Source organism: Amphiura filiformis, chromosome 12, assembly GCF_039555335.1.
Source record: "Amphiura filiformis chromosome 12, Afil_fr2py, whole genome shotgun sequence".
Lineage (NCBI taxonomy): Eukaryota > Metazoa > Echinodermata > Ophiuroidea > Amphilepidida > Amphiuridae > Amphiura > Amphiura filiformis.
This window is the reverse complement of record NC_092639.1, coordinates 18,310,902-18,333,871: the sequence shown is the minus strand read 5'-3', so window position 1 is coordinate 18,333,871 and position 22,970 is coordinate 18,310,902. Positions and strand designations below refer to the sequence as shown.

General features: G+C 38.3%; 1 protein-coding gene across 1 annotated transcript in view; it reads left to right on the top strand.

Moving 5' to 3' along the window:
* The window catches only part of LOC140165503 (deubiquitinating protein VCPIP1-like), a 30,098-nt gene extending 7,533 nt beyond the window's left edge, over positions 1 to 22,565 (top strand). The window contains 12 exon segments of the mRNA XM_072188793.1: positions 1,314 to 1,425; positions 6,034 to 6,117; positions 6,120 to 6,251; positions 6,432 to 6,516; positions 6,848 to 6,991; positions 8,115 to 8,304; positions 9,555 to 9,815; positions 14,090 to 14,380; positions 15,393 to 15,612; positions 19,440 to 19,586; positions 20,478 to 20,665; positions 21,423 to 22,565. Of these exon segments, the coding sequence (XP_072044894.1) occupies positions 1,314 to 1,425; positions 6,034 to 6,117; positions 6,120 to 6,251; positions 6,432 to 6,516; positions 6,848 to 6,991; positions 8,115 to 8,304; positions 9,555 to 9,815; positions 14,090 to 14,380; positions 15,393 to 15,612; positions 19,440 to 19,586; positions 20,478 to 20,665; positions 21,423 to 22,271 (2,703 nt within the window). The 3' untranslated portion in view covers positions 22,272 to 22,565.
* The last annotated feature ends 405 nt before the right edge of the window (positions 22,566 to 22,970 follow it).

Here is a 22,970-nt window from a genome sequence, read left to right as displayed (position 1 = left end):
ATAATGAAGGGACAAGGCTGGCCGGCTAGGGCACCCACGGCAACTTCATTTAGGGGCACGGCAAGTGACTGCCGTCGGTAAAGGACATATTTTGAGGGCATTGCAGCAATGGGGGTGGGCACCCACGGCAATATGCCGTCGGTGCCGTGGGTTTATTCGAGGGCTGCATCTGATTGTGATGCTGTGATGACGTCAGGTGTTGTGACGTCAGAGGCGAGGAATGTCTCATAATGCCGTGTCCCATGCATGTCACAACTGGAAGCAGAGTCCCCCTTTCTTATTGATGGCGGGCTCCTCCACTCGCTCCCAAATGGATTCTCTGACTCCTCTTTCAAACCACCTCTCCTCTCTGTCAAGGATGACTGTTTCTTCAAGATTAAAGAAGTGTTCAGTGTTCTTATTACAGTGGTTGTATACAGCGGAGTTTTGAGCTTTGTTGGAACTTGCGAGTCTGTGTTGGTTTAAATGCGCTTGATAGGGAGTTGCAAATTTTAGGTCCAGTATTAGATTTAATTTACAAAAATAATGTTTTGAACTACTGGATGAATAATCAACACCAAGATATTCATCCCTGGGCCTCAAGGAAGAACAGATGATTAATTGTGTTTTCAACTGAATGAGTGTCCCAGGATAAAACAAACAAACAAAAGATATATTTTTCTATATATATTAATGAAAATCACCTTTATTCAAAGAGAAGTTAATACCTGGGCACCAAGGGTGATATTGATTATAGCAGAAAATTACACTTTGAATAAATTGTGAATAATTGTTGATAGCCCAGGTTCCCCGATGATTTTCACTTGAAATTTTTTTTTAAGTCCATTTTTGTGCACAAAAAATTCAACATTTTGAATCATAAAAATGTAATTAGCAAATTATCCTGACTTGGTCCAAATTTGTAAACAATAAACATTGGTGTATATTATAAACCATATCAGAAGTTGTAAATGAATACCATTGGGTAGGATTAATGTCAGTGTAGTGAACCTCTCCTTCATTGTGCTAAAGAAGCACTGATTTGTTTGTTGTGGGAGGGGAGGTTATAATTTTCTGTTTGACAACAATTTGTAGAGTGCCAATATCTGTAAATTACATGCCTGGGTACTTAAGGGATGAAATCAAAACTCGACAGGTGTTGACCGCAGTTCCGCCCTCTTCCGACTGGTTTCTGTTGTTTAGAACAATAGAAACCGGACAAAACCAGATGGAACCGCCAGTCAACAAGTTTTGATTTCATCCCTAACATAAATGAAAACTTACAATGTTCATTTCAAACCTGTTTGGTGACGTTTAATGTGTTATTCACACAGGATAAATATATTCAGCGGTTGGCTACAGCTATGGAGGCAGTGTTTCTAGAAAAGTCTGGCGTCCATCCCTCTGTGGTTGCGGACGTCCACCATTACATCTACAAACGTACAGGTCAGTCAAATGTACTATATTGTGCAGGGCCGTAGCAAGGTTGAAAAATGTGGGGCGACCATCACAAATATGGGGCGGCCAAATTACAAATATATGCCCTTGCCTTGCCTTGCTGGCTACGTCAGCCCATGTCGGCTGTAGCCCTCCTCATGAAGCTTCCATGTTTCTCTGTCTTGCGCTATCCTAGCCCAGGTTGTGCCAATGTATGATGTAATGTCGTCCCGCCATCTGCGTTTTTGTCTTCCCCTTCGCCTTCTGCCTGTTCTAGGTTGCCACTCTGTTAGACGTTTTGTCCACCTGTTATCATTTGATCTTGCTAGATGTCCTGCCCATCTCCATTTTGCCTCTTTTATTTTCTCTAGAATGTCCTTGACTTTGGTTTTATTTCTTATATATGAGTTCCTAATTTTGTCCCGTATTGTGATGTTCAGCATTCTTCTTTCCATTGCCCGCTGTGCTGTTATCAGTTTTGTTCTAGGTATTTAGTTGTTGTCCACGTTTAGCTTGCAGCCGTATGTCATTGTAGGCAGCACACATTGATTGAAGACCCTCTTCCTTAATATCATTGATAGTTTTTTATCACACAGAATGTCTTTATATCTGCCAAAGCAGCTCCAGCCAGCCTTAATTCTGATTAGAACTTCCTCTCTCGTGTTGTCTTCCAGCTTCACAGTCTGGCCAAGATATTTGTAGCTTTCTACTTTTTCTATCTCATCAGTGTCAACTACAATGGGCTCATTTGTTTCGAAATTTGTCATGAATTTTGTTTTTCCTTTGTGTATTTTTAAACCGATCGTCTTGCTTTCACTGTTCAAACCATTTAATTGAATCTCCATGTCCTTGACTGATGTTGTTGTTAAAGCAACATCATCTGCGAATCTCAGGTCTGTCAGCCATTCTCCATCTATATTTATTCCTTGCTTCTCCAAATCTAACTTCTTGAAAATCTCTTCCATGGCAGCTGTAAAGATCTTTGGTGATATTGTATCCCCTTGCCTCACTCCTCTCTTTATGTGAATATGGTTTGACACATCATTGTCCAAATGGATTGTGGCTACTGCATCTGTGTAGATATCCTCTATGATGAGCACATAGGTTTCATTGACTCCTATTCTTCTTAGGGCTGCAAAAAGATCTGAATGTTCAACCGAATCAAATGCCTTTTCATAGTCTATGTACCCTACACAAAGCTTTAGCTGGTATTCATTCGCCTTTTCAATCAGCTGGTTTAATGCGTGTAGGTGGTCTGTTGTTGAGAAACCTGCCCGAAATCCTGCTTGTTCCCTTGGCTGGTTTTCGTCTAGTATTCTTTGGATCCTGTTTTGGATTATTCTGGTAAATATCTTATATGCATGAGAAAGCAAACTTATCGGCCGGTAATTTTTGATGTCTGCTTTATCCCCTTTTTATGAAGTAGAATGATCTTTGCCTCCTTCCATTTCTCAGGAATCTTTTTGTCTTTCTGGATTTGATTATAAAGTTTCACCAGCTGTTTGTTGATCTCCTCCCCTCCTATCTTAAAAATGTCACTTGATCGTCATCTGGTCCAGGTGCTTTATTGTTTTTCATTTGTGTTACTGCCTTTTCCACTTCTCTAACTGTTATATTTGGTACTTCAGTGTCATCGGTTGATTTTGTGGGTACTCTGGTTCCGCTGTTTTCATCTGTTTTACTGCTGTACAGGTCTTGGTAGAATTCTGTACATACATTTAGAATTTCTTCTCTGTCTGTGGTTATGCTTCCATTCTTTTGTCTCATTTTGCAAATTCTTTTTTCTTGCTGTTCATTTTTGTAATCTGTTTTGGTCCCTTGCCACTTTCTAGGATGGATTCAATTTGCTGCTTTTTTCTCTTTCTACTTCTTTCTCGTCTTTTCTTTCTCACTGTTTTGACTAGTTCTGAGTATTCTATCTTCTGTTTTGGTGATTTGTCCTCTACTTCTCTAAGTTCTTTCCTTTTCTTATCTAACTCTTCGATTGCTTTGTCCTCCTCTGTGGTCTGTTTTGTCTTTCTCTCTCTTGGCGCTATTTCTTCAGCTGCCTCCACTATTGTATTGGATATAAGCTCATATTTGGTATCTATATCTGCATTTTCTATGTCCAGACATGCAAATCGGTTTTTCAACTCCAGTTGAAAATCATTCTTCAAATCTTTCAGTTTCAGTATGTTTAACTTGCTTTTCTTTTGATTTCTAATGATTTTGAGTCTTGCCAATTTCCTGTCTATGTGTATCTTTGCTCTGACCATCCTGTGGTCACTACCAATGTCTACACTCGTGATGACAGAACAATCCTCTACAATTCCACGCTGGCTACTTAGGATGAAGTCGATTTGGTTCTTTGTAATTCCGTTGGGACTTTCCCATGTCCAATACCTGTTTTATGTTTCTTGAAGTATGTGTTAGCAATGATAAGTCCTTGTTGCGCAGCAAACTCAAGTAGCATGTCCCCTCTTTTGTTTCTTTCTCCAACTCCAAACTTTCCCATGATGGCTTCTTCTCCAGATTGACATTATCCTATCTTGGCGTTGAAGTCACCCATTACTATGGTGTACTCAGCTTTGCTGTCTTCTATCGCCTTATTTACCTCCTCGTAGAGTTCTTCAACGTTTTCATCATCATAGTCCGATGTTGGTGCATACACTTGAATTACGCAGAGCTGTTTGTTTCCTGTCAACTGTACTATGAGAGAGATCACTCTATCTGAGTAATATTTCATGTCCTTTACATAGTCTATGAATTTTGGGTGGATAAGAAATCCAATTCCCTTGGCTTTTTTGTTTGCCTCTGTTTTTCCTTGGTTATAGAGCCAAGCACCTCCCTTGAGTTCCTCAATGCCCTCTCCTTCTCGTTTTGTTTCACATAGTCCAATTATGTCCCATTTGAAGTCTTTCAGTTCGTCTAGCAATGATTCAAGTGATTCTTCCGTTCTCAATGTTCTAGTATTATACGTACATATGTTGAGTTGTGTTTGTCCAATCTTGTGACCATCATCAGTCACACAGCTTCCTATTGGCTTTGACTGTGTGACGCCATACAAAGATTCACATCTTATGTCACGACTGGGCAATCTGCAATCACCAGGTCCTTGATGTTTGCGCCCTTCTGGCCATGGGCTTTACGACCTCTTTTTCTTTGTCTTCCATAGTTTCATGAGGATTTTTGCCATATACCGGCCAGCTGGCAGGGGCGTGGTGTCAGTAGAGGTTTCTGTCAGGGATTCCTCACCCTTAGTCCGATGTTGAAGAAGACTAAACAATACACTGGAGCCGGCTGGCTCCAGTGTAGTGCCCCCATTGCTCCCGTCTGTTCACTCAGCCGCAAAGCTGAGCTATCCAGGGTATCTGCGATTGACATGCACTGGGTTCCAGTCCACGTCAATCTTGAGGACGTGGGAGTTGGGTAATTACAGAGAGGCGATTAGGGACCGGTGGGCTGATCTTATTGCCACCAGTACCTACAACCTGATATTAGATATAGCAAAAGCAAAGGTTGAAGTTGCGCATCATGCAATATTATACCCCAATATATGCCCAAATTGATATAAAGATATAAAGAAAAACATAACAAATTTCTCAAAAAGTGGGGCGGCCATGGCATCCCCGGCCGCCCCGCTTGCTACGGCCCTGATATTGTGCTTCATGAACTGCTCACAGTGTTGGTAAAACCATGTCGGTAAAATTTTGTAATTATTTATAGAATGCATGTAACTCAACATGTAACTGCCTAATTCCTGTTACAGCAAAAGGTTCCTTAGGGGTAATATGAATAATGATGGAAATGGAAATATCTCAGAACTAGTATGGCCGACTTAAGGTACCTTTTGCTGTAACGGGTCACTATTGTAGTTTTGTGATATCATATTATGCACCATCAATCTTTTGTACTGGGATCGAACAGTAAATCAAGTTGCCAACATGTATGTACATGTATGAAATTCATGCACTGACAACTAAGTTATTCTTCATCAACAGTGAGTCAGTCTTCCATAAGTGTCATTAGTAATATCATCGTTATATGGTTTTGTCAATATGTGATGTGGTCAAGCAAAATGTGTCAGATGTCGGAAATACTAATTTTGAGATATCAACAATAATAGTATTCTACATTAGAGTTTTGGAATTGAATCTAATACTGGAACTTACTTTTTTTGCAACTTTTGCTACGTTGCATCTGAAACCACCAGACTTTATCAGTATTCTACATCCTTTGTATTTTATTGTTCTGAGCAACACTAAAATGGCCATATCTCTATTACTGTAAGTCTAATTATGATGGGGTTTTAGCAAAATAATGCTCTGAGAATGGCTGGGTTGAGGACTGAATTTTGATTTTGATCTACATTGGACTCATTTAAATCGCATCACATATATATTGTTGATAAAAAAAGTTGATTCGATGTTGACATACAATATCAATGTATGCTGGAATTGTTCTCCATATGTATTCCTGGGGACTCTATAAGCAAACTCTTGGCCATAAATCCATGCAAAATGTGTCAGGAATTTCTCGCGACATGTCAACAGAAAATTTCTTGTCGATGACAGCACCAATTATAATGTATTTTGATTTGACTAATTGATTGATCAATGTCAATTTATTGTTAACCAGGTGTAGTGGGTGTACAGATGGACATTATCATAGAGAATACCAGGCGGGCTGTGCAAGACAACCAGCTGTATAGATGTCTCATGTGTAATCGGTATCCCAGATAGAACCACAGTGTATACCAACAGAGAGGCTAGGACCTGGTGGAGATCTCTACGATATGGCTAAGAAGCTCTATAAGAAACTGGATCCAACAAAGATATACTCAATGCCAGCACAAGGTATAGTAGGTGCCCTCAAATGCGGTGTTTCATTTAATCCGCAAATGAGGAATTTTATCTGTAATGGACTAGAAAGACCTCTAAAATTGCTTTTTGATGCAAAGTCCCCCTTTTTATTTACTGTTAACATAATCTATAAGACTTATTAATTTTTATTTGTAATTACCGGTACTATTTCAGATATCACCTGTAGCTATGACCCAGTGAAAGATGTGTTAGTTGCTACTCCCAAACCGCAGTCGGCTCAGTGTGCCTGGTGTCAAGGGTAAGTGAGGCTTGCATCAGTGGCGTAGCCAGTGGGGGGGGGGGGAGGGGGAAGGGTGGGGGGAGGGGGGCTAATAATGGACTGTTGATACATCACTGTCGCCGACAGTTGATGGTGAAAAAAGTTTGGAGTGAACAGTTACATGCTTTTCAGTGGCTTGAAAACAGACAGAAATGTAAGCCATCAAGGCAACACTATAGGGCAAATTCAAAGGCCTTTGATGCCTTTGATTAATTTGAGGGCTGTTTCACAGTTCCCTAGATCACACCCCCACACACACCCTATACATGATTGATGCAACTTGTGTGATATTTTTGTTTGTTATCTTCAGAAAGCAATTACGGCTTGTGCGTGCTGATGGTACCGTGTTGTATCAGAATGGCGATCGTACTTCTACACCTGCTCCAAAGACAAGATGTAATTGTGGCTATAAACACTACTGGGATGCCAAAGAGTATGACAACCACCCTGCTGTGTAAGTACATTGTATGTGACACGATCTGGTCCATGGAAGCCAAAGGAGGCATTTTTGAAAATTGAGAACTACTATAATTATAACCTTATACAAACATAAGGTCTAGCATAGTTATTTCTAAAGTTATCAAATGTGTGATATCTGTTTTCACATCATTTTGCCCATCATACTGTTGGATTTTACCAGCTACCGGTAATTCTCGCTATTCGCAATAAGGGCGCCGCCAGCGGTTTGCGATGTATCATGGGAAAAATATCATGATGTATCATGGGAATGTGTCGACGTCCAAGTCCGAGCCATACGAATATTACCATGCTATTACATAGGAACAAACAATATTTTTTAAGTTTGTCAAAATAAAGGTGTTACACACGAATCGATACTCAATAATACTTAATAATGTGATTTGAAATGTACACAATTAATTTTTCTCTATCGATTTGCGTGTAATACCGTTATATTGACAAACTAAAAATAACTTATTCAGATTATGCGCTGGAATGATACATCACGATTTTTCCCATGGTACATCGCAAACCGCTGAGAATTCAAAGCTTTAATCAGCTGATAAAATCCAGCAGTATTGATGGGTAAAATTATGTGATGCACAGACCCGGGTATCTCGATCATTGAGTGAACATCTGAGTGGCTTGAAATGCACATTTTGAAGGAACAAAATTAACTTGAAATTTTCCAACAAAATAGGAAACAACAACCTTAATCATGGACATGTTCAGTCTCTTCAAATGCATATCCCCATTACCTACTATACTTATAATTATACTGGGGAAACGATTAAGCATCAGTAATGATCTCCTTCACTTGTGTTCTTGCATAATATTCGTTTGTTTGTATTGTATACCATGACTGCTATAACATTAGACCCAGCTTTAACCACCGTTTATCATTGGGAACTGGTAGCTTAATGGATAAGGCGTCTATCTAGAGATCGGAAGGTCGTGGGTTCGATTCCCATGCCGGCACATTCCCTTGCTTTTTTTTCAAGTTAGGTTGTGTGCCGGTCGGGATTTGTGTTTATTTGTTGTCATGTTTATTTTGGGTTGGTAAACTATTCATTCTTTCTCTTCAAATAAACAATTGTCATAAAAATCTTCTTTTGCAGTTTCCCAGTGAAAATGACATGGAAGGGTGAATCAGTAACAGAGGAAATTGTGTGGTTCCAGAATGAAAGTGACCAGTCCCTAAACAGCAATGCCTTTGATATAGCCTTGTCACTAGTACAGAAACACTTTCCAGGAGAGTTTGGCAGTGAGAAGCTGGTACAACAGGTGGTGGATACTATACTGCAAAATGTAAGTGGACAGACAGAAAAAGAAAAGAAAATGCACAAATGTTTTAATTTACTGTGATTGTGATTTCAGGCCAACAACTTAATGATAAAAACTAACATTTTGTACTCCCAATGTCCATGCAAAGAAAACTCTCAATGGTCATACGAAGGGACCACAAAAACAGACGCAGATGGAAATTACATGACTTGGAAAATTACACGACCATTTCTTCACCGGGGTCAAAAGTGTTATCTAACAATAGTCTGAAATCTTTATTACCAATGAAGGATTCTGAATCAACTATATAGACCATAATTTTATTTATTACATACAGATGGATGGATGGGGTGTAGAATATGTGACCCATTCTGACAAAACCAGGAACAAGTTGTATTTTTGACATTTCTTGATTTGAATTAAAATGTAAGCATTAGACAGTGAGCTTTAAAATGATACCAACATTATATAAATAGCATCAACACTTTTCTAGATATGGATAATTTTGTAAATTATGATACCTTGATATTTTTTACAAAATTGCTATTCTGAGTAATGGGCTAATTAGTTTCCTGTTTTACACATGATTGAATAGGGATTATTATAGTTCAACTGCTAATTATTGATTAAATAAACCTCTTTTTAATAAGTACTTTCAAGGATTTCAAAAGGTCACTTAGTCCCACAGTCAAATACAATGAAATAAAGACTTCCAAAATTTGGTTTTTTTTAATGGGAATGTCAACTTGATAATAATAGGCCTATAACTCAAAAACATGTCTGGTGACTTGTTCCGGGTTTTGTTGGAGCTGGTCACATATATCAAGGGTTCAGAACCAGAAAGCCAAACCTCACTATGACCAGCTCTCACAAAATGAGCATAAAGTTGGCTCTTTGCTTTGGTCTTCAAAAATCAATATTTCCTCCACAATATTTTTTGTTTTCCATCAAATTTTGTCATGATTAACGGACTGTATCTTATGTAATGCCCTGGTGACTTAATGCGCATTTTGTGGAAGCAGGTGATTGTGAGTTGAGACTTTCTGGCTCTTAACCCTCGGTATATTACTTATATGTATGAGCAAGTGTGTTGACCCCAAACTTTAGTCTTAGCAGTTTAGCAGTTTGTTTGAGACAAATCAGTTTACATATGTTTATACACTTACAGAATGTAAATGTTCAAAACAGTAAAAGGAGGAATCATGTTGTTGTTTTTTGGTGTTTTTTTAAGAAATCATGTTTTTTTAAAGCATTTGTTTTGTTTCATGCCACAGACTGCCAAAGTAGAAGAAACATATGAGCCTATCTCTCTGAAAAACATGCCAAGTCCAACGTCTAGTCCCTGTACCACAGAGGCAGCTATATCGTCTGCTGGCTCCTCATCAGAATCGCATGCTACCATCAAAGAAAAGGCAGTGAAGGATGACACAAACCAGGCCATAGCTGGTAAAAAAGGGAAGGCGTCTAAAGGGACAGGATTATCCACACCGGGTTTTGGACAGTCAGCTTCTAAAATCATTCTAACTGGTCATGCTGTAAGTATCTTGTCAAATGGGCTATTCCAGTTGAAATTAATACTCCCTCTGTGGAACAGGTTTCCAAAATCTTCCACAAGAGGGAGTATTAATTTCAAATTTGAACATTAGGCCAAACAAAATATATTGTTGTGTTGCCCTCAAGTGGGAAAATGGGAAATTTGGGTCGGACGGTCGGATTTCTTTTTTTTTTCTTTTTTTTCTTTCTTTTTTTTAAACCTTCAGTTTTTGTCTCGCCTGAACTTTGTTCAGGATGGGACTTAGTAATCACTATTTCTGTCTGTCCGTCCGTGTGTGGGGGGTGTGTGTGTGATGTATGTGTGTCCGTCCGAGCTGTATCTGGGGAACCGTAAGACTTACGGCGACGCTACTTGGTGGGAGGAAGGGTATCCAAGTTTGCTCCGTAACCGTATGTTTTCGGTGAAAAATATGCAAATTAACATAGCTAATTTGCATAATTTATGCAAAAATCAGCGCAAATTGATAGCGGAGTTTGTGGACAGACTATCTCAAGATCCGTCCGGGCGCATGGTAACGAAACCTGGTGACAGGAATGATACACACCTGCTAATCCCCTGATTAGTTTTTTGCTAAAAGTATGCGCATTTAGTTGTTAATTTGCATAATTTATGCGGAACGATTCTACAAATATGGTTGGAAATCTGAAGAAATCCGCCTTATGGAGCTGTATCTGGGGATCCGTAAGATCCATAAGCCCTATGATGATGAAACGTGGTAGGGGTAGTATGACCAGAGGATCTCAACCCGATTTGATTTTCAGCGCAAAATATGGTAATTAAGTACCTAATTTGCATAATTTATGCATAAAATGCAAAAACCTATTTTCTCGGAGACTAGGGGTCGCACATTCTTCAAACTTGGTGGGTGGGTGCATCTTCACCTCAGACAGAACAAGTTTGTATTGGTTAGTGCGTCAAGGTCACCCGAGGTCATCCAGGGGTCATCTGAGGTCAAATGACTAAAACTGTCGTATGGGCACGAAACTTGGTGGGTACGGTCAACATAACGTGGTAGGGGGTAGTATGACCAGAGGATCTCAACCCGATTTGATTTTCAGTGCAAAATATGGTAATTAAGTACCTCGGTTGCATAATTTATGCGTATCAAGCAAAAAACCCTTGTGAACAGCTTATCTGGAGATCCGTATGGGGTACAGTGGCGTAACTTGGTGAGGAGTAGTGGGGCCAGAGGTTCTTGACCTGATTAGATTTTGAGCGTAAAATATGGTAATTAAGTACCTAATTTGCATAATATATGCGTAATAAGCAAAATACCTTATGAACAGATTATCTGGAGATCCGTATGGGGTACAGTGACGTTACTTGGTGGGGAGTTGCGTGGCCAGTGGTACTCGACCTGATTAGATTTTCAGCGCAACATACTTTATCCAATTTCGTGAGGTCAAAGGTCACATACAAGGTCAACTGAGGTCACCAAATCTTTTAATAACTAATTTTCAACTGTGCATCACATATCCAACTAACAGCTTGATCGATCATGTAATTAAGGAAATATGACGACTTTAAGATAGTCGCTTTCCATGTAAAGTATAGCAAAGTAGCACTTTCAATGAGTGATAACTCGTAAAGGAAGCATCTTTCTGTTTTGATTTATTTCATGAAATAGTTCTTTGGTATTGCCAAATTTGATTTTTCAGCGCAACATACTTTATCCAATTTCGTGAGGTCAAAGGTCACATACAAGGTCAAAGGTCAACTGAGGTCACCAAATCTTTTAATAATTAACTTTCAACTGTGCATCACATATCCAAATAACAGCTTGATCGGTCATGTAATTAACGAAATATGACGACTTTAAGATAGTCGCTTTCCATGTAAAGTATAGCAAAGTAGCACTTTCAATGAGTGATAACTCGTAAAGGAAGCATCTTTCTGTTTTGATTTATTACTTTGATGAAATAGTTGTTTGGTTTTGCCAAATTTTTGGAAGGTCATTACGGGGTCATCCGGGGTCATCTGAGGTCAAGTTATTAAAAACTGTCGTATGGGCATGAAACTTGATGGGTACAGTCAACATTTCAAGCCAAATTTTGGAAGTTCATTTTGGGGTCACCAGGGGTCATCTGAGGTCAAATTATTAAAACTGTCGTCTAGGCATGAAACTTGGTGGGTACAGTCAACATTTAAAGCCAAATTTTTGGAAGGTCATTTTGGGGTCACCAGGGGTCATCTGAGGTCAAATTAGTGAAAACTGTCGTATGGGCATGAAACTTGGTGGGTACAGTCAACATTTAAAGCCAAATTTTTTGAAGGTCATTTTGAGGTTACCAGGGGTCATCTGAGGTCAAATTAGTAAAAACTGTCGGATGGGCATTAAACTTAGTGGGTACACAGTCAACATTTAAAGTCAAATTTTTGGAAGGTCATTTTGGGGTCACCAGGGGTCATCTGAGGTCAAATTAGTAAAAAACTGTCGTATGGGCATGAAACTTGGTGGGTACAGTCAATATTTAAAACCAAATATTTGGAAGGTAATTTCGAGTCACCAGGGGTCAACTGAGGTGAAATTAGTGAAAACTGTCGTATGGGCATGAAACTTGGTGGGTACAGTCAACATTTATAGCCAAATTTTTGGAAGGTCATTTCGAGGCCACCATTGGTCATCTGAGGTCAAATTAGTAAAAACTCGTATGGGCATGAAACTTAGCATGAGGGGTACAGTCAACATTTAGAGCCAAAATTTTAGAAGGTCATTTCAGGGCCACCTGGGGTCATCTGAGGTCATATTAGTAAAAACTGTTGCATGGGCATGAAACTTGGTGGGTACAGTACAGTTACCATCAGCCAGATAATCGTGCCCAGCCAATAACCGCCAAATTCATTTACCTCTCTACCAACAGTTATCGCCGTATCAGCGGAAACAAAAGCAGGCGGTCACAAAAGCAGGCGAGACTCGTGGTTCGAGAACCGCCTTGTTTAAAATCCCCTCAAATATTAAATAATGCTTCTTCAATTAGGGGACATTTGTCTATTTTGACTTCTGGATAAGAGGTCTTCTGTTAAGACATCAATTAAAGACTAGTCTTTCAATAAAATATTAATTTTAAGTGAAAAACATTGAGTTTATGAACAAATCTGTAAAAATCATCATTCAAAAAAAAAAAAAAAATTGCGACCCTAGGGTCGGACGGTTGAGGGCAACACAACAATTTTTTTTGCCTTAGGCAGCTCCATTTGAAACTCATTCTCCCTCTGTAGAAGATTCAGGTTGAATCTTTCTCGAAGTGTGTATGAAGTTCAAATGGAGCTGCCTAATGTGCTAGTTCCACTTAAAATTCATACTCCCCCTATGGGACATGTCTCCAAATTCATCCACAGGGGTAGTGTGGATTTCAAATGGAATAGCCCAATGCATGTGAAATTTGTAAGACAAAACAAGGACCAAATCACATTTTTTGACATTTGTGATGCGATCAAGCAAAATGAGTCGGAAGTCGGGAATATTGATTTTGAGATATAATCAATAATAGTATTCAACTTCCTTTGTATATTTTTGTTCTGAGCAACACTAAAATGACCATATCTCTGGAACCATAAGTCTAATCATGATGGGGTTTTCAGCAAAATAAAGCTCTGAGAATGGTTCATATAATGAGATTGAAAACTGAATTTTGATATTGATCGACATCAGACTCATTTTGCTTGATCGCATCACATTTTGTGATTTTATAGGAACGAGACAAGCTGTAAAATGATACCAAAGTTATATAAATAGCATGAATGGTTTTTAAGATATGAATAATTTTGTACAGGATGCCTTGATATCTTTACATTATTGTAATGCCCAAGACTATTAAAGCCTGAAGTGCTTTAATTACAGTAAAATTTTTGTAATAAGCCTGCAATATCTGTTTATTCACTGTGTTCATCAATCAAGTTATGGCTGAAACGTCTCATGCATGCGCAAATCAATGACGTATAAACTAGGGGTATATCGTTATTTGTCTTCAGTTATACATTTTATTTATACATCCCAGCTGCGTTAAGTTCCACTCAATAATTCTCGGCAATGCGTGTGTTAACTTGATATAGCATTAGCAATATTCTTTGTTATTTTAGTTTACCTTATTTGTTTGGCTCGAAATTAAAAGGGGCAATAATGTGATCAGTGAAAACTAACATTTTGTGGAAAACAAATAAGAATCTATTCTGTATGGAAATATCACATTATTGCTTTAAAAACTCACCTACAAAGATCTCTAATGATGATCTGATTTGTATTGTTCATTATAGCAAAAAACCTTGCATAAAGAGGAGCTCACCATGAGTCAAGCAGAAAAGGATCTCAGACAAAAAATTGAACACAAGGCTTCAGTACGGCAGAGACAAAAGTCAGCGGAACAGGCCATAAAGTTTCAGAAATCTTCCCAAGTTCCACCATTAACAAAACAAACCAGTGAGCCAATAATGAGTGCATCCACAAAGGCCAAAGCAGGGAGTATGGGTGTGTCTTCAGACCAAGAGAAGAAAGCTGTTCCTGCTAGAGTTAAGAAGATACGAGTGACAACTTCTGATGGAAGACAGGTATATATTTAATGATTACTCCAGAAAAATACAGCTAAACCCTAATCCTTCAGTTAGTTCTAACTGACAATTCGCTGTAGAAGTGATGTAATAATCGGATTAGCTACCGTAGCAATAGATGAATAGTTTTTGAATACAGTTTTTGAGTAGATCACCCTGCACTACAAGCAGATTGCACTAATCACCTGTGTATGTCAGCACACATAGATTGAATACAATATTGCTCTTTTCATAGATACTAATCTTACAGGTGCGAGTGATTAGCCTTTCTTTGACATCTATGGTTCAATGCATAGGTACCACATGAACGTTGTAGTGCAGGGCGATATATTCAAATTTGTATTCATCTATTGCTATGGTAGTTAATCGGATTAATTACGTCACTTCTACAGCGAATATAAGTCAAATTATAATGAATTGGGCTATTCCAGTTGAAATCCAGAAATAATTTTCCACACAGGGAGTGTGAATTTCAAATGGAGTTGGTCACTCCCTTTAAAATCTACACCCCCTGTGTGGAAGATTAAGGTCAGTCATGTCATCCATATAGGGGGTGTATGGATTTCAGCTACAATAGCTAATATCAGCATTCAGCAATAGCGTACAATGGATGTAAATATGTATGTTAACTGTGTGGATATGCGGACAATTTGATTATTGGTTTAGCATAGAACAGGTTTTTTATAATGGGAATAGGCTATGACTTTAAATTGAGGGGTCAGTTACACAAAGGTGTAGCTCCATTTTTGCGAAAATTAGATTTTGATATCAAAATTTGTAGAAACATGAGTACTTTCCAATAAACACATAGAAGTAACTCCATTTAGCACCCCATTGAATTCAATGGCCAGTGAAATGTGGACCATTATCTTTAAACTCATTTTTCTCAGAATGGCCAAAATGAAGTTACGTCTTTGTGTCACTGACCCCTCGTTAAATTCTTAAGTAAAAGTTCCTTTTTTAACTGAGACTTCATAATTCATGCTTTTTTTAAATCCAAACCTCTACACAGGCTACCATATCATTAGATAATTCCATAACCTTCTCTGAGCTACAAAACAAGATTGAATCTGAGCTGCAGATCCCTGCTATCCAACAACGCATCCGGTGCGGCTTCCCTCCAAAGGAGCTCAGACGACCAGAGGAAGGACAAGAGAATGAACCATTACCACTGCAGAATGGAGATAAGGTTATGGTGGAGGTAATACCAGATCCTAGTGACAAGCCTAGAGGTGAGTGGTGCAGAAATGTGATGTGATTAAGCTAAATGAGTAAACCTGAGGTCCTGGGTTCGATTTCCAGGCGGGATCATTTTTCTACTTGTCTCCTTTATTATTTGCGACGGCGAACCTGGTGAAAAATTATGTTTATCTAAATGAGTCCGATGTCCATCATAATCAAAATTCAGCTTTTTTTGCATTACATGAGCCGTTGTCAGAGCTTTGTGTTGCTGAAAATCCCAGCATAATTGGACTTACGGTTCCAGATATATGGCCATTTTAAATGTCGCTCAGAACAATAAAATACAAAGGAAGTTGAATAATATTATTGCCCATATGTCAAAATCGACTCATTTCTGTTCGGGGGGCACTGCTAATTCAAAGACGTCTCTGATATCAAATACTCTTGAAGCGTCATGTCACATAACAGTATCATATTTCAGAGACGTCTCATAAATCACATACGCCCTAGTTTCAAAACCCAGTCGCAAACGATATAAGTAATTTTGATGAACGTGCCAGCGCAGTGGGAATAATTTTGTGTATAGGCCTTATCAGGGTTGTAGCTAGCCCAAGTTGAGCATGTTGAGTGCCTGCTAATTTTACTATCCAATTCATGAATTGGATAGTAAAATTGGGATTTTTTTTACTTCAAAACATTTGATTTTAGCCATTGCAATCTAAGTGTGTTCTGGGACCATTTGTCAGAATTTGCACAGATAGATATAATTTTTGCACAGGTAGATATTTGCTAAACATAGGAAAGCTTATTGTAATACACTCAGCTTCGTTCCGATGTGCTGCATCGAGCACCGAGCTGTCAATAAAGATCGACGTATGTGATATCACAGACCCCCGTATATGAAATCACTGACCCGTCTTTGAAATCAGAGACGTCCGGTTATTACGAGTGCCCCCAAACTGATTTGGCTTGATCACATCACAAAATAGTAGCATGATGTAGTTTTATTTATGGGGGGATATCATGTCAATTTGATCATAAATGAAATGTTGGAAATTAGAATTTTTATAACTTACCTTGCCATATGTTGCATCTGGAACCACCAGACGTCACCAAACATCTGATTGATGATGACATGGAAGATGGTGGAGACGAGCTTCCAAAGCCAGGTCATGTACAACTAAAGCCCCCTTTCTTGTTAATGGTGGGCTGCTCCACTTTCTCCTGTATGGCTTTGAATATTCTTCTCCATCATCTACTACGTCAACTTCAATCAGATGCCCGATGAAATTCAGTGGTCCTTAAGGGATCTGAAATGAGCGTTTTGAGCGTTTGACAGTATTTTTGGGACATGAGAGCACATCAGACATATCGAATTGCATTCTGAATACGAAGAATGTCTTTCTGATATCAAATAATTTTCATTTTTGAAATTCACGTTATAATACAAATTTTATGACAAATTATTAAAATTTGATATTTTTCACACTTTTGATATAAATTTATTACACTTTATAAATCTGATGATTTATACTTATGTATGTAGCTGGGAGGAAAAGCCGACGATCAATTGAAAATTTTGACCTTTCATATTAAAGATATGGATTTTTTTCCCAAAAAGACCTAATTTTTTTTGGTGTTTTAAAAAAAAAAAAAAATCCATATCTTCAATACGAAAGGTCAACATTTTCAATTGATCGTCGGCTTTTCATCCCACCTACATACACTTTAAGTATAAATCATCAGATTTATAAAGTTTACTTCAAGTACTGTTAAATATCAAAAATACCAATTTTTTTTTTTTTTTTTGTTTTTCCATTTTTATTCACCTGTACTTGGGCCTGGTGGAAGGGAAAAAAGAACATACGAATTTTCAATCATTTGCCATAAAATGTGTATTACATTGCGAATTCCAGAAAATCAAAATTATTTGATATCAGAAGGACATTCTTCGTATTTCGAATGCAATTCGATATGTCTGATGTGCTCTTATAAATACTGTCCAAATGTTCATACCCCATCCCTTAATGCAAAGTAGGAAGCAAGATGTAAATTTTAATTTCTCATACTTGATTTATTTGTCAAATTGATGTCTGAACTACTGGATGAAAAAAAAAAAAGAATGCCTGTGTTGAATTGGTATGCGATGTTGATTTAAAACAATGTTAAACAGTTTCAAATGGTTATAATCACTTCTGAGTTGCACTGTTTATGTGTAGCAGCTGTAGCATAATGTTGTTTTACATTAAGGTTGGTCTGAACCCTGGAATTATGAAAACTTTCAGGCCTCATAACTGCTAAATTATTAGTCAAAAAAATAAAAAAATGGTCCCTAGATATTTTTATCTAGTTTTTAAAAATTAATAAAAAAGTTTTTTGGCCAAACAATTTTTTTTGTTACGTTGCACTTAAAAATTTGGGCCAAAAACCTGTTTTTGGGATTTTCTCCAAAATGAGCATTTTGGCCCAAATTGGACCTCACAGATGAATTAAGCAAGTCATTTCCAGTCTAAAAATGTATACTTTTATATTCTTTAGACTAATAATTTAGCAGTTATGAAGCCCGAAAGTTTCCATAATTCCAGGGTTAAGACCACCCTTAATATTGGAGGTAGATTAACAACTTTAAACATCAGTAGTTAATGTTTGTTTGTTTTTTATTTTGCAAGATCATTAGAATACAAAAACAAATTATAGAGACAGAAAAATCATTACAAAGCACATCAATGTGACAAATTAATTAAAGCTTAATTAAATCAGCCACAAAGCCATATAAGATCAGGACATACAGACAAAAAAAATCACAAGCCGGGATAACCCATTATGCCCGCAGAAAAGGCAAGCTTATTTCCAATGGGGTCCCAAGAAAAGATGAGAGAACAAAAGGCAAACAAAAAAAATGCCTACACAGTGAAATCAGACATCTCTTGACTGAGAGAGTTGCTGGCAAGATGTTGTTTGACACTCTGTTTAAAAGCAGACTTGGTAGGCAATCCCTTGATGTTTGATGGGAGTTCATTCCAGTCAATGGCTTTGTAGTAGAATGTGTTTGAAGCAATACCTTTTACCCTAGGAACAATGAAATTGGATTCACTTGATCTGGTTCCATAAGAGTGAGCATTTGATGTTCTAGTGAAATACTGATTAAGAATCAGTACCAAATTGTTGAGCCTTATAATGGCACAAATTTCTACTGAACAGAACTGAAAAAGTGTAGGTGCAACACATGCAACAGGCACAGTGCATTAAAAATGTACCGTATTTCGTCAAATAGTCGCCCCCTCCCCCCCCTCAAATAAACGCCCCCCACCACTTTTTTCAACCAAGATGTTTCACAAATGCCTATATTTCCATGCTATCTTGTGTAGTAAGCTTACCAAGTTGCGCACATGGTCGATAATAGCGTCAATAATTGGCGAAAATCTGGATCAGAAACCCGAAGTGAGCCAGAAGTCAGTGTTTCTAGTTCATAGTTCGTCATTTTAGCGTGTGTTTTTACTTTACCTAATGATTTTAATGGGAATTATCGTTCTAAAATTGACCTTGAATAAACGCCCCCCTTGGGAAAATGTAACGCCCCCCGGGGCGTTTATTTGACGAAATACGGTATTGCTTATGCTAACCAAAGTAGAGTGTGTAAGCCTATTTTTTTTAAATGCACAGAGAAAAACAAAGTGGAACAATGTGTAATGCATGTTGGTAACATGTGCTAAGTGCTACACATATAATATTTAGTACATTTATAGATCCTTGTCTCTAGAAAGCAGAAGTGCACCATTTCACCTCTTTTTGTCGTATTGATTTTGCAAAAATAATCTGTTGTATATGTCAGTCAGTTTAATTTTTATATAATAACCCTTGTTTGTGTTGCTTTCAGAGTCGCCCATGGACACAGGAAGATCCGTTGTTAAAAGTTCAAGTATGGAAGCCAGTACATCATCAGGAGAAAGTTCTTTAGATGATGTGGCAATTGCAGGAGAAATCATGAGGAATTTAGAGCGCTTACAACAGGGGAGTAATACAAGTAAGGATTATGCCCGGGTGGGGGTACTCAAGTTTGGTTTTGGTAGGGACGTGCCGCTGAGATTTTGGAAGTGGACCCATAAATATACCAATTTTTCAAGAAATTTGGACCCATTGATATACCAAAAGTCAAAATTTTGGCGAATTTAACCAAAATTGTCTTAGTTTTTACAAATTTTCCCAAAATTTTGAAAATTTTAGCTAGATTAAAGAAAATTTTGAAAAAGGACCCATTCATATACCAAAATAAGAATAGAAAAAGGGGTCATTGATATACCAGAAGGCGAAAATGCTACCCATGTTTGCGTGCACGTCCCGTATGGTCATTTGTACTGAGTACCCCGGATTATGTTACAGATAAGTAGAATTATCTTTGTTTGTAGCGGTACATGGGAACTAGAAATTGTGAAGTCTGTCCATTTTGCTGGCATAGTACATGGTGTTGTGTGCCCTAGAACTTTATATAATGCGATCAAGCAAAATCAGTCGGAACTCGGAAATATTGATTTTAAGATATAGCCAAACAAAGGACACATTTCCTTTTGTTTCCTATTGTTTAAGAAACTCTTTGATTGCTCATATCTTTGGAACTGGTTGATCAATTTCAATGGTGTTTTTGGAGTGTCCCTGGACCTAGACCTAAAAAAAAAAATATAAAAAAATTTGCACTATATTTTGTGTTTTTAATATGAAAATTGATAATTTGTCATACTCTATTAATGATATCAAACTGCATTGAATTTGAATGAAAAATCTTTTTTTTTTCTTCTTTTTTTTTGTTGAAATTCGAGTATAATCCCACCCCCAATTGTGAAAAAATTTCACCTAAACAACGGGTGGGACTATACTCTGACCAATACGGTAATTAATTTTAATGATACCTTCTTTTCAGGTGATGAATTGGACATGCAACTCAATGCTTTACCACTGTTAGCAACGCTGACTGGCGTGGATCTGTGGACATACGCACAGAGAAACCCACATTTCTTTGAGAGAGGTGGTATGTATTATCGAATCGTGCAGAGAGATCTGGGGTTGGTTGATGGCAAGCATTGTACACTGCCAAATTTAGCTAATAAGGTAAGTAAATTTTCGTCAGGGGGAATATCAGGCAGGAGTCAGCTGTATTGTTTTGCCTTAACTCTTTAGTTACTACTGATTCCTTCATGGGTGTTTTGGACATTTGTAATGTACTGATTTCATCACTCTCCCACTACCTCATGCCAATTGACACAGATCGTGCATCCAAGCAGTACCAAAGTGAATTAGGACTGGCGGGGGCTAACTCTTTTTCGAACTTGAGCTGCTTGTACACTGGATAGACATCAGCTTAATATTCCCTCCCAATGACAGAAGCACTCTCATGTATTATTTACCACATTCTAAAAATGTGCCCGTATATTCCGGTTGATGATGTTCGAGTGAAAACAAGTCCCTGATTCGATTTTTGTTGATGATTTCTGTCATTGGTGTTATGTAAATTTCGATCGCAAATAGTCAGTGGAATCACACAACCGTCTCTAAGTCTTCAGAGTGAAAGAAACTTACTTGATTTACCGTTTATATACTGACGAACTTAAAATTAAATTCCATGGTCGAGTGTTGTTTTTCCGAAATTGAATGCCACTCCAGCAACATCGCTATGTAGCCTCCTTCACAGCCGGTTTCTGTTGTTCATAACAAACCGTGAGCCACATGCAGTTTGGGCCCGAGACTAGAGATAGCCCGGATGTCCGACCGACAGAATATGAATCGATGCCTTCAGAACCCCATTCATCCTACACCCATGTGGTATATCAGCTCTAATAGTTTTTCTTTTGCTTGTATTTATTTGCAGAAATTTTACTACAACGGACTGAAAGATCACTTGGAACTTTGTTTGGAGCCGTTAGGTCACTTCCCAATTAGTGTTGGCATTGATGATCCTCAGAAACTGTCAGAAATAGCAGCTGGACTATCTAGTAGCTCAAGTCAAAGGTCAGAAGAGGCCATACATGTAGGTCAAGGGTCACTCAGTGCAGGGGGTAGTGGTGTGGTCAAGCAAGGACACCATAAGAAAGACACGTATGTTGCATTTGGCGGACAGGCTCATACGTTATCAACAGACAGTGGTGATAGAGAACGAGATGCGAGACCAAAAATGAGTAAAGAGGACCATGTCGTGAAGTATAACCCAAATGAAGTACACGATATTAGCCAGGTTCCAGAACATGAATCATCTAGCAAAGAAAGGGACTCAAAAGAGAGTTATGACATTGCAGGTGATAGACCATCCCATTTAGATAGTGAGGATCATGATGGTGATGAAAGAGACACTGCAATGGACACAGATGCTGTAAGTAGACTTGATGCACAGAGTGGCCCATCTTCCCCTATGGAAGTGGAGCCATCCACAGAGTTCCCATCTGTAAATGTTGACACGGGTTTGAATCGCCAAATTACGGATGGTTCACCGAGAGAACATTCTAGCGCAAGTGATATTCCTGAAGCTTCACAGACTCATCAAAGCACATCTAGGATTGTTCATGTACAAGAAGAGAGCTCCATCACTACTACTACCACTACCACCACCTCCACAGAAAGTATGTATGTATCAAAGAAACTGGGTCCAGGGTATACAGTACTGATGAAAAAACCAGCTTCCGGTATGTCTGAGGAGGAGGATGGAGATGGTGGAGAGACTTGAAGGTGAAAGAAGACAAATTCATTTGGTCATATGTGAGAGGATTGTAAACAGTTCATCACAAGCCAGTTGGCTATTCCAGTTGAAATCCATACACCCCCTATAGAAGACATGATCTTTATCTTCCACACAGGGAGTGTGAATTTCAAATTTGGTTACTTGAAAGGGTAATCCTACACCTGTTATGTGGGAGATTAAAGTCACATCTTCCATATAGGGGATATGGATTTCAACTGGAATAAGCCAATACAGCCAAAGATCTTATACAATGAGATGAGACACTTCATTACAATTAACGTGCAAAACGGCCTATACCGATGTGAAGACAGTGCAAGAGTCACATTTGCCTAGTCTCGGGCCAGACTGTATGAACGATTTGAGTGTCAGGACCACATAATTAACTGATTGTGTAGGAGACTAGCACGAGAGTCACATTTTCTGTGCTCAGACTAGCTCCGGAGTGTCGCGGGCTTGATACAGCTAGGCTTTCCAGAAAGTAGGTGAATTTTCTGTGAGAACCCTCATAATCTGTTGATGAGGTAGTGTTGAGAGTATGTTTTTGTGTATTGCTGATTGAATTTGATTAATACTTTCATCAAGTAATAATGAGAAGTTGATGTGTCCCATATAGACTCTAATAAATGGGACCGGTCGCCTTGTTTTCATGAGTCCAACTACTTAAATTAAAGGTAAAGGAGACGA